The sequence below is a fragment of the Myotis lucifugus genome, unplaced genomic scaffold (genome assembly GCF_000147115.1).
Source record: "Myotis lucifugus unplaced genomic scaffold, Myoluc2.0 scaffold_687, whole genome shotgun sequence".
Lineage (NCBI taxonomy): Eukaryota > Metazoa > Chordata > Mammalia > Chiroptera > Vespertilionidae > Myotis > Myotis lucifugus.
In genome coordinates, this window is record NW_005871735.1 from 127,806 (window position 1) to 139,769 (window position 11,964).

The following is an 11,964-nucleotide window of genomic DNA, read 5'->3' on the forward strand; positions in this document are numbered from 1 at the left end:
AATGACATTGTAATTTCCACCTGAGCGTCGAGCAGCCTCTTCTTGGTGCTCGGGCAGCGGCTCAGCCATGGTGGGGTGGTCCCGGCGCAGCTCCTCCTCCACCAGCATCAGCCTGAAGGGACGGGCTTCAGTGGGGTTAGTGGCGGGCACTAACTGCCCAGGGAACTCCTGACCCGGGCGCCACGCAGCTCTTGAGCACCCTCCTCCCCGCCCCAGAATCCCTCCGTTGTCCGCTACTCACCCTCCCCTCAGGGACCCTCACACCCCCCTAAGGACAGCTTTCTGAGCGTCTACCATCCACATACGCCAGGCCGTCTGCTCCCATTCAGGGCAGCGCCCTCCCAGACCCCCAGTGGCTGAAGACCTGGCTCTCATGTCCCTCATTCCACCTCCTGTGTAGCCCCTGATGCCCCTCACCCAAGAGGTCCTCTACAATCACTGTTATCCCAGCGCCTCTCTGCCTTTGGTAGAGCCCCTCAGGTGATTTCTCATAACGGACAGCAATTGGAGCAGTGGTTTTCAAAAGTTTCCAATGAAGCCTTGTTCTTCTAATTAATGTTACTCAAAAACACTTAAAGAATGAATCAAAATGGAGCTGGCTCTGAATGGAGTGAGGCCCAGGGTCCCTCCCAGTTCTCAGGATAACTGAGCCCCGTGCTGGGACTCCTCCGTTGGAGCCCAGGGCTCCACAGAGCAGCTAGGAATGTGCAGACTTTATAAAAGGGGCATCCTTTTCTACCGAACACCCTTCCAAGCCTGGGGCGCAGGATGGGATGGTCAGTGGCTCTCTGGACAAGGATCCCTGACTAGGTCTGAGGTGAACAGCACGGCCTGGGTTGAAAGTAACGCAGTGGCGGTTGGACAGTAACAGGCACACGTTCCAAGGGCTTCAGAAGGTCCTCCATCGGGGACACTGACTACACTAAGCAAGGGGTTTCTTCCCTTCTGGTGGGTGAGTGTAGGGGTGGGCTTTCCTCACAGTGTCCGGAGTTGGGGTCTGGGGGCTCTCTTCAACCTCAAGCTCTCCCTTGCTACCCCTCCCCGGGCCGCCCCTCACCTGCCAATGATGCTCTTGATCTGCGAATCCTTCTCCACCTGCTGCTGCCTTAGCCTCTTCTCGCTCTGCTCCAGTCGGGCCTGATACTGCATCAGGATTTTGCTGGTCTGTTCTTCCTGGGACAGCAGCCTCCGCTCATACTCTTCCAGCTTCCGGTTGGACATGTGCAGCCGCTCCTTCAGTGAGTGGATCTCCTCCTCGTACTCCTTCACCTGCCCGCCGGGCACACGACCCCGCACTGTGAGAGGCGCCCTGCCCTCACCCCGCCACCCCGCCCCAGCCCTGCCTGCCAAGAACAGCTGCTGCCAGGGTGAGGATGACATCCCAACCACCTCCTCCAGCCCTTTCCCTGCCGGCTGATCATACGTACACACCCACTTTTTTGAAGGCCCCACCATGGAGCTGAAGATCCCTTACAGTGGAGCATGGTCACAGACCCCACACCCCGAGGGGTATATACATGTCCTCACATGTGCACCTGGACACATGAGGCCCCACTCAGGAACCTAAACAGACTCACGGACACAACCTGAATTTAAAGCTACGGGGACTCCTCAGCCCTACCCCAGGCCACAGAGCCTGGGGAAGACCAGGAAGGAGAGACACTGGCTGGGAGAGGAAGGCTGCACCCTGGGGCAGAGGGTCTGGGCCTCAGCGGAGTCCGGGCTGAGAAGCTCCGAATGCCTCTCTGTTGATAATGAAGTGGGATTCCGAGGCTGGAAGGGCTCAGAAGAGTCATTCTATCTGCCCTACTGGCTCTAAAGCCTGGAGCTGTGCTGTCCAATACAGTATCTACTAACCACGCGCAGCTATTGAAAAATTAAATAAAAATTAAAACGTCATTTCCCCAACTGCACCAGCCATGCGGCCCGTGGCCACCATATTGGACAGTGGGGACCACAGAACATTCCACCACCACAGAAAACTCTACTGGACAGTTCCAGGCGAGAGAGAGCCTTCCTCCACAGGCTCCTCACCCGAACCGCCAACAGAAACACTGATCTGAGAGACGGCCCTCTCGTCCTCCGAAGAGCGCACACGGCAGGCGTCCTGGGTGAGGAGGGGTGCTCACCCTCTGCCAGCAGGGCCAGTTCTCTCCTGGGGCTTGCTAACCAAGTCCACCTAAGTCGGTCCCAACATTTCCTCCGTCAAACCCCAATTCCCCCGAGAAACCTCTCTCTACTCCCCAAGTTGGAGCCATGCACTCTCTACCTATCGCCTAACCCTGCAGCCACGCTCTCCTTCAAGGTTCTTGGAGCAATGGCTTCACCAGGGAGCGTGCTGCTAAGCCACTGTGTGTGCCCAGAGCTCTGGCTGTCTTTCGCTCTGGGCCACCGCCAGCTGGGAGTCTGAGTGGTCTTTTCCCACAGGGGCCGATACACACTACTGTACACCACCAACCCTCGGCCACCTCTGCCCATGGGGCAGTGCCTGGGCAAAGCGGCCGTCGCTTATAGTGCATCTCAACCCCTCTATCCCGCCCAACTGACCAGCTGGCTACTAGTAAAGTGACTTTCCCACTCCTGAGCGGCCACAGGAGCCCGGACTATGTTCTCCCTGGGGAAGAGCACGGGGGCGCCTGCCACAGAGCCTGTTCCTCCCCAGGCGGGCTGTGTATAACCCACACAACAGAGTAGGAACTGAATTCTCAATGGAGAATTGTATCTGCTCTCCCCTAACAGACCGAAGGCTTCTCAAGACAGGGGGTCAAGTCTTTTCCTTTTCTTCCCACCGTAACTACCTGATCCTGGCTGTTGCCCTCGGCAATGCCAAGGGCAGGGCAGGGCTTGGGGCTGGCGTACCCTGTCCAGCCGGCTCTCATCCATCGACTTGGAGTACTCCTTGAGCTTGTACTCCTCCCGCTCGATGTGGGCGCTCTCGATGTCAGCCGACAGGTGAGGCATGTTGGAGACCCAGGCCACCGTCCGCTCAGAGGCTGGCATTGTGGGGTTCAGCGTGGATGGCGTCTGAGAATGCTGGGACAGGGCAGGTGGGGCACAGAGAGGGAAGGCGGGAGAAGGCAGGGTGCATTTAGAGCGAGCACTGCCAGGAGACGGGCCCCAGCCCTGTGCCCCTGCTCGAGCTCTGACCACCTGTGAATGCTAGGCAAGCTCTCTATCGCGCCCCCCGAGTGCGAGCTCCCTGCGGGCAGGGCCCTTTGCTGCTCGCGGCCAAGTCCCAGCGCCCAGAGCAGCACACACTTGTGTAACCAGTGGAAGGAGGTGAGAAAATTGTAATTTCAGACCACAAACTCTAATCTACCTCTACCTCCCCCACCCGTTTCCTTCTTCCCCCCTGCCTTCCTCCCAGCCTCACCTACCTGCTTGGTGATGGAGGGCTTGAGCCCCCCACCCCCTCCGCCACCGCTGCCCCCGCTGCCCCCAATGCTGCCCTCCTTGCTGAGGCTCTGTTGCCGTGGACGGGCAGGGCCGTAACTCGGCTCCGGCGACTGCAATAGATTCCCGCTGGATGGCCGCGGTTTCTGGGCAGCGCTGACTGTCAACTGCTGAGACTTGCCCCTCTGCAATGGGGGCGGCTGGCCCCCGCCACCCCCGCCACTGCCCCCTCCGCCGCTCCCACCTCCGGGCCCTGAGGGGGCAGGCCTCTGGGGACCAATGGTGATCTGGGGAGGGGACAGCATGTGCTGCAGGTTGTCCTGTAGTGAGAGCTGCCGACGGGTGAAGTCAGTACCAGAGGGTCCGAACTCATCACTGTAGCTGTGACTGTGAAGGATGGAGGCGGCAGGGGGCTTGGGGACCCCCGAGGAGAGGTCCTCGCTCTTGCTATAGCCATGGAATGGGGCGAAGGTGTCCCCTGGGGGCTCTCCACCTCGGTGGTGGTGATGGTGGTGGTGGTGGTGATGGGAGGAAGGTGGAGCGTGGCCACCGCCCCCTCCGTGGCCCCCTGGGGGGCCTGGCCCATCAGCAGCCATGTGGAAGAGAGGGTTCTGGAAGGAGAGGGGGATGCGCAGTTGCTGGGCAGGAACACCGTCCGTGGTGACACCCATCTGGCTGAGGCGCATGCCAGCCGCGGTGATGGAAGAGCCGCTGCCCTGGGAGAGGCGCCCGGCAGGGGCAGGCCGCAGCCCCAGGGCGGCGGTCAGGGAGGCCTGGCTGGAGTGCAGCAGGTCCCCGACAGCCGCCAGGTTGGACACGCTGCTGCTGTTGAGGCGGCCCCCGGGCCCGTCCCCTTGCAGATCCAGCATGGACACGCTCTTGTTGACACTCAGCATCTTCTGCTCCGGCTCTGTGATGTCCGAGCTGCTCGTGCAGTACGCTGGCGAGGACCGGGCCAGGGGCGGGCGGCTCACGTAGAACAGGTCCTTCCCCCCACCCGGCGGTGGTGGGGGCGGCTTTTCCTTGGTTGGGGAGGGGAGGCGAGCCATGTCCATAGAGCTGTCGGAAGGGAAGGGGCACACAGCGGGTGAGGCCCAGGCGGCTGGCAATGGAGCCGGCTGTGGTCTGGCACAGCCCTGAGGTGAAAGTGGGACCCTCAAGGGAAGGGCTAAGAGCTCCGGGCAGGGCAGGCAGGGAGGATGGGAGGGGTACGTGGGGAAAGGAAAGGACAAGGCCCCTGCCGGGAGGGAGGGGGGCCTAGAGGAGGGGAGATGGGGCAGCAAGTGGAGGGATGAGGGGCAAGTCTGGGTAGATGTGGAGGAGATGAGGGTGCATGGAGGAGGAGCGGAGAGAAGGAAGGTGGAGGCCACTGGAGTGGGAGACAGGAGAGGGGGGAGGGGAGGGGAGAGCCCCTCACCTGTTGAGGCCTCGCGCCATGAAGGACTGAAGGTCGATGGAGCTGGAGAGAGATGGAAAGAGGGGCAAGCACAGACAGAGAAGGAGAGAGGTGGGAATATGGCACGGATGTGGCGTCATGGAGGGAGAGGCAGGCAAGGAATGAGCAGGGTGGCCATCACCATGAGCGGCCACTGAGGCGAGCGCCACCCATCGGAGCAGTGGCTCAGGAGGCCCTGCTGGGGCCAGGTGTGGCTCCCCAGCCCTGGGCGTGGCAAGGTCTGTGGGGGCTGGTGGGGGCTGGGGCAGTGCTTCTTTCCAACTCGTACAGAGATATTCTGGGTCGGCCGGTTGGACACCACATGGCTGATCCAACATGCACTGGCTGAACCCCAGCTCAGGGACGGGCACGGGCGCAGGACAGAGCAGGTCAGTGCCAGCAGTGGACTCCCTGGCTGGCTCACCTCCTGGGCCCACAGTGCTTGCGCCCCCTGACTCTGGAGGCTCTCACAGCCTAGCGCTGCCTGGACCTGCCTCCTCACCGTGTCCTCTGACACCTGCTTCTTTCTTTCAAGCCCCACAGAGGCACACGTGGAGCCCAGTGAAGTGCATTGGAAACAGAATGGTGGGGTCCCAGGACACAGGTGTGGGGTCCCGCAGTGCTCACCTGTTGAGGTCCCGCATCATGTAGCCCTGCATCTCGGCCGACGGGCCCCGCAGCACCACGGGCTGAGGCCGCGGCCGCTCGCTCTGGCGGCTCGGCTGCCTTTGGATGTTGGGGTTCCTCAGAGCTGTGCTGATGTCATTGAGGAGCCGGGGCAGTGGGCCCAGCTTCAGGAGGGCTTCCTGGAAGGAGAAGGCTGTTACCTGGGGGCGAAGTGCCCAGCTCTCCAAGGGCCTCAGAGGGGGAGGGGGCTGAGCTGGGGGCAGGCAGCGGGGACATGCTATGCAGGGGCCTCTGCAGACAACTGGGACAGGGCAGAGGGGCGTCTGCTGACCTTGCTGAGCTGGGGCAGCACCTCCCAGAGCAGGGCATGCAGTGTGGAGAGCTCTCGGCCCAAGTCGATGTAGCCCTCAAAGCTACTGCTGTTGGTCAGCGTGTCCAGGTTGGAGATCTCATACAGGAACTGCTGCATGGAACCCCACTCCAGCTCCAGAAACTCGTTCATGAACCCCAGAAAGTCTTCCTTTGAGGTAAACCTGCCGAGGCATCCAGGCGAAGGTCACACACCCCCATGTCTCAGGCCTCTGGCACTCAGGAGACCCTCGCTGCCCACCCCAGCCCGAACCCTCCTCACTTGGAAAAGTTGGCCAGGTTCTGGATGACCTTGGCGATGAGGGTGAGGGTTCGTGAGGTCTGCTCATCCGGATACTCCTGCATGAGCCCGAAGAGACTGGGCGACATGATGGCTGGGCAGAGGAAGCGCAGGAAGAGCGAGGCGCTAATCAGCCGGTCAGCGATGTCCTCCCGACCCCGCTCTGCGCAGCGCAGTCGCCAAGATGCAAACACCTCCTTCAGCTCCCTCGGGAACACGCTGGGGGGAGGGGTGGGGAGACAGAGAGAAAGAGAAAGAAAGAGAGAGACCAGGACTGAGCCCCAGAGACCCTCAGCTTCCAGGGAACATGCCGAGGAGGTGGCAGGAGGTGCGGGTGTGGAAACAGGTGAGAGACAGGCAAGGAGGGACCGCAGGGGGGAGACGGGTGGCTGCTGGGAGAAGAGGGCTATGGCAGAGGGACAGACAGAACAGGAAAGAGAGACGGAGGGCAGAGAAGGCGAGGGGAGAGAGACACGTGGGAGAGACAGCGGTCGTGTGAGAGAGACGAGCAGAGAAGAAAAACAGACACCAGGGAGAGACAGAGATGGGAGAGAGATGGAGGGTCACTCGAGGTACAGGGAGCTCGGACCCCCCAACTCTTCTGAATTCCAGGGAAATGAGGCATGATCCATCCCTGGAATGGCTGAGCTCACTGCCCCACCTCCTGCTCCATGCTGCGCTGGAACTCTGCCTCTGGTGAACAGGGCTCACCCTCACTCCCACACCTCCGACTGGCCCCCGACTGGCCCCCGACTGGCCCCTGACTCCGTGGTTCTGTCCGTGAGGCCACAGGCCTCCTTTCCAATCGCTGACAATGGCTGCTGATCCTTTCCTTGCAGGGTCTTTCCCCCAGCCCTTCTCCACTTTCCTGCCACACCCCCTCGGGGTCTGATCCCCATGCCTGACTGGTCAACTGTAGCCCCAACTACTCTGGACTTCCTTCTCCCGGCTCCAGGCACCCCCACCCCCACCTACTTCTTCTACCTACTTCTCAGTCACCATACTTCTTGGCACCAGCACCATTCACGACAGCCCACCACCTACAACAGCCCCTCACCTACGAATGAACTCAAACTCCTTAACCTGGCAACCGAGGCCTTCCAGATTCTAGTTCTAACCCCTGTCCAGGCACCTGTCCCACCACTCTCCATCAGCAGCCACGCGCGCCACCAAACCGTGCTAACCGCTGCCTCCTGAAAGCTCCTGGCCTGCTCACCATGCGCGCACCTTCGGCCATGGCCCTCCTGAAATGTCTTCTTTTCCCACCATATCCAAACGTCAGAACTTGACCCACTTTTCAAAGCCAAGCCCAGGGGCACCTCCTCCACGAAGCCTTCCCTGCTTTATCACAAAGCCCTGCCTTCTCTGACCTTATATTACATGGGGGGACCCGCACTTGGCACTTAGCACAGCCTACAACTGCTTTGCAGCTCTAATCTGTCCCTACTCCTCCTGGGAGGTCCTCTGAAGGTAGGGGCCAGGCCTCACTCCTCTGCCTGCTCTTACTGCACCCAGCCCAATGCTTTGCCCGTAACTGGTCCTCAGTCCTCTTTGAGGATGGACAGATGGATGAACAGATGAACACACGGCTCCCCTGCCCCCACCCCCAACCCAGCGTTCCCAGTCTCACCAATGGGAGTTGACCACCTTGCACAGGGCCAACTCACAGCACATTCGCAGGTTGGCCTGGTGCTCTGCCAGACTGGACGCCGTGCACTTGATGGGGTCCACCTCACAGTTCTCCTCAGACTCATACAGAGCTCGGATAAATTCCCCTGCGGAGCACAACGGGGTCACACTCCGGGGCAGGGGCAGGGGCTGCTGGGTGGGGGGATCTCAGAACCAGGTGGTTGGATGCTGGCACCCAGAAACTCTGGGGTCAGAGGCATCGAGCCTGAGGAAGGGTGGACTTGGGGTCTGGAGTAGCCAGGTTTAGGGCTGGATGGACATCTGGTAGGTTTAGGAAGAAGAGACCTGAGGGTGGGCCATACCAATGGCATCCTTGAGGTATTTCTGACCAATCAGTCTCATGTACTCTTCTATGGCTTTAGTGGCGAGCGTGTTCTCGCGGAATATGAGGTGCTCCCGTTCCATGAACCTGTCCACCTCAGACATGGCCATGTCTGAAAGGAAGTCCTGGGGCCCGGGAAAATCCAAGGGTCAGCCTCCGAGCAGCCAGCCCGCTCCCAGGTCACCCTTTCCCGCTGGCACAGCACTCACCTTGGCCTTGCCCGTACTCTGCAGGATGTGGACCAGGGCACTGGCTACCTCCTCCTTGCCCTTGACATTCAGGGCGGGCTCCAGGACTGCACACAGCATCCGGTAATGGTTGGTAACATACTCTGCAAACTCCTTATACAGCTCCATGGGCAGGATGCTCATTGTCTGGTAACGTGCTTTCAGCCGCACAGCCGGGCAACCTCCTTTGCCTTTGCCCCCTGAACCACCCCCCGAGCCCCCGCCCCCTCCTGAGCCCCCCATGCCCCCAGAGCCCCCACTGCCTGTCGGCAGGGTTACGGGGTACCACTGCTCTGTGAAGTGGCGCCCAGCCAGGGTGGCCACGGGCACAGTCACCAGGCCCACATAGCCCGCCTTGTCCTTCTTGCGCTTTTTGTCTGAGTCACGGTACAGATGCAGCCGCAGGGCACGGACAGCTGGCAGGTTGTTAAACTCGAAGTGCTCGCCCCAGAAGACGGTGTCCCCCGACGCCGAGCGGGGCTTGGAGGTGGTGCGCGCGTACAGCATGTCGTCCAGGCAGAGCTCACAGTAGTACCGCTTCTTGGGGGGCAGCTCCCGGGCCTCTATGATCCACAGCTTCAACACGTTGTCCACCCGGCGGCTGTTGTCCTGGCAAGGTGGGTGGGCATGGCGGATAGAGGGGAAGGGACAGAGGGACAGAGACATCGAGAGAGGAGAGACAGTGAGGACGTGAGAGGCAGCAATCGAAAAGCGGACCTCATGCTCACTTGGAGCCTGCGAAGGGGCCTTATTTGGAAATGGGGTCCTTGCAGATACGATCACACTGAGGAGCGTGACACAGGGTTAGCGTGGGCCCCAGACCCCAGGACTGGCGTCCACATGGAGGGAGACATGGAAACCAGAGACACTCAGAGGGAAGGTGGCCACGGCAGGTCAGTGGCAGCAGAAACTGGACAGATGCAGAGACCGCCGCTGACCACAGAACTCGGAAGAGACCAGGAAGGGTTCTTTCTAGAGCTTCGGAGGGAGCCAGGCCCTGCCTACACCTTGACTTTGGATTTTTAGCCTCCTGAACTGTGAGAGAATAAAGTTCTGTGTTTTAAGCGGCCCATTTGTGGTAATTTGTTACAGCAGACCTAAGAAATGGCATCAGTATTGGGAAAGATTTTAAAGCTAGAATAACAAGCCAAAAACATTAAGGTAGAATTTGAAGGGGAGAACTGGGAAGTCCTTCAAAGACAATCAGAACTTATTTTTTAAACAATAAAAGAACTGCATAAATACAGGATGGGGGAGGCGACACAGCTGGTGTGAAAGGGCCTGGGGTACAACTGACACCAGAGCGTGGGAGGCTGAGGAGACCTGCACCATGAGCGGGCGGGGGGGGGCGGGGGGGACCGCAGGGTTACACCACATTCATCATCTTTTTTTTGTTCTTGTTGCTAATCCGGACCTCAGGATATCTTTTCCATTGATTTTTAGAGAGAGTGGAAGGGATGGGAGAGACAGAGAGAAACACTGATGGGAGAGAGACACATCAATTGGTTGCCTCCTGCATTGGGGCCAGGGATCGAGCCTACAACTGAGGTACATGCCCTTGACCAGCACCAAGGCCATGACCCTTCACGCTTCAGGCTGGCACTCTAACCACTGAGCTAACCAGCCAAGGCACATCTTGGGTTTAATTCTTTAAGAAGGACACTAAGAAACAAGGGTCCCCCCAGGATGGCCACCAGCCCGTGAACTCACTGAAAAATGGGGTACAGAGAACAGCTAATGGAACTGGGAGCATTTCTCCTGGGAAATACAAGTCTTGGGAAGAACCAACTCGTAGAACTTGTGAGCCAAAGGGACCTTAGCGATCATGTGGTCCAATTCCACTCACACCGGTTTCATAGGGGGCAAGCTGAGGTCAGGACTTCACTAACTGACAGTGGTGTGTGTCCTACGAGAACACTGCAAGCAGGGGCTGGGTAGCACCTGTCGGGGGATCGGTGGGCAGTTCTGCTCGCAGGAGACCTAGCCCAGAGCACGTCGGAGCCCCGGCCACTCCGTAAGTCTATGATTTCTACGGCAGGGAAAAGACCATGAGGCAGAAAGAAAGGGGAAAGAAATGAAGGACTCAGAGAAGAATGGGGGTCACCTCCTTTTCATCCATGTCTCCCCCACCTCAGTGCCCTCTTCCCCCAAGCCCCGCTCCGTAACTCCTTCCCCCCGGGCTCCCTAGACTCCCGGTGGCCTGACCTCTACCTGTCCCCTGTGCTCCTGATACCTTGTTGGGTTTTACTGCTCTCTGGAGATTCTCGATCCATTTGTCCCTTTCGGCCGCAGAACGACAGGCAAAACATTTTGTTCCTGATGACGTTGTTACCTGGAGAGGGGTGTGGAGTTGAGATGGGGCTGAAGAGGGGAGATGACTCCTGAGGACTGGAGACTCCACCACCATCTCCTCCTCCCCCGCCTTTCTCCAGCCCCCAAGGTTTCGGTTTTCTCCACATCCCCCCAGGGCCACTTTCTTGAGGCCTCTCTGTCCTCACCCTCCATCGCCCAGCACACTAGACCCAATACCTCAAAACAGAACTCCTGGCCCAGGATGGAGCTGTGCACTGGCTTGATAATGGAATCCTCATCCAAGTTGAGCTCTAAGGCCTCGGCTGCACTGCTAGGACTCAGCAAGGACTCATGAGAATGTGACTCCTTAAAGCTCTGCATCAGCCGGGCCCTAGCGGGCGGGAGGGTCAGGAGAGAGGATCAGGGCCCCAGAACTCTTACACACCAGGGCCTGCGTCATCAGGATGGAGACTTGGGGAAAGTGCCTCCTGAACTCCCTTCCCACACGGACACAGACAGACAGACAGACAGAAGGAAACCAGCCTATCCCTGGGGAAGGACATGAGGGGTGTGAGAGAAGCAAGGCTCCTTAAAGAAATCCCCTCGCCCTCAAGTCACACCTAAGGGGTTGTGAGGACTGGGGACACTGAGGAATATCTCAACCCAGAAATGGACCACGGCAGGGAACAGAGGCGAACAGGTGGGCTTGGGACACCTCCAGGTGCCCTCCAACATCCAGAGCCTCGGAATAAGGGAGGAAACGTGGAGGTAAAGAACCAGAGTGCAAAGATGTTCATCTGGGCCTGGCACACGCTAGTGCTTACACAACATCCAATAATTCAGAGAATGAATGAATGAGGTAAGAGGACTCTAGCAGAATCGGGGTTTGTGGTAATGTGTTACAGCAGCCCGGGGAAACTCAGGGGGGGAATCGCAATAAATAGGAGGAAGCTGTGGGCAGAAACGTGAGAATGAAGAGACTGAAATGGGGACTGGGGAAGAGGGGAGCTGGAGCAGGAAGGAGAACAGGGGGAGGCAAAGGCATGTGCAGAAATAAGAGGATGGGAGAAGGTGAGGAGGTACAACTGCAGAGAGGGACATGGGAACAGAGATGGGAAATACAGGGAGAGGAGAGAAAGGGGCTGAGGGAGCCGGGGATGGGGGCCCAGGCCAGGAATAGGAACAGGCGAGTGAGCAGTATGAGGATGGCTAGGGATGAAGAGTAGAGAGCAGTAGGAAAGCAGGAGGGGGAGCTCGGGTGTGGGAGCCTCCACAGAGCTATTTATAGCAGCCCCGTCATTGGGCTCCATTGTCGTCAGCGCCACGCTCC

General features: G+C 59.2%; 1 protein-coding gene across 1 annotated transcript in view; it reads right to left on the reverse strand.

The window, feature by feature from the left end:
* The window catches only part of SYNGAP1 (synaptic Ras GTPase activating protein 1), a 31,067-nt gene that overhangs the window by 5,849 nt on the left and 13,254 nt on the right, over positions 1 to 11,964 (reverse strand). Inside the window, 14 exon segments of the mRNA XM_006105440.3 lie at positions 21 to 47; positions 49 to 112; positions 1,058 to 1,269; positions 2,860 to 3,033; positions 3,378 to 4,452; positions 4,811 to 4,852; positions 5,456 to 5,634; positions 5,787 to 5,988; positions 6,087 to 6,323; positions 7,735 to 7,879; positions 8,096 to 8,240; positions 8,325 to 8,951; positions 10,576 to 10,674; positions 10,872 to 11,025. Coding sequence (XP_006105502.1) covers positions 21 to 47; positions 49 to 112; positions 1,058 to 1,269; positions 2,860 to 3,033; positions 3,378 to 4,452; positions 4,811 to 4,852; positions 5,456 to 5,634; positions 5,787 to 5,988; positions 6,087 to 6,323; positions 7,735 to 7,879; positions 8,096 to 8,240; positions 8,325 to 8,951; positions 10,576 to 10,674; positions 10,872 to 11,025 — 3,382 coding nt within the window.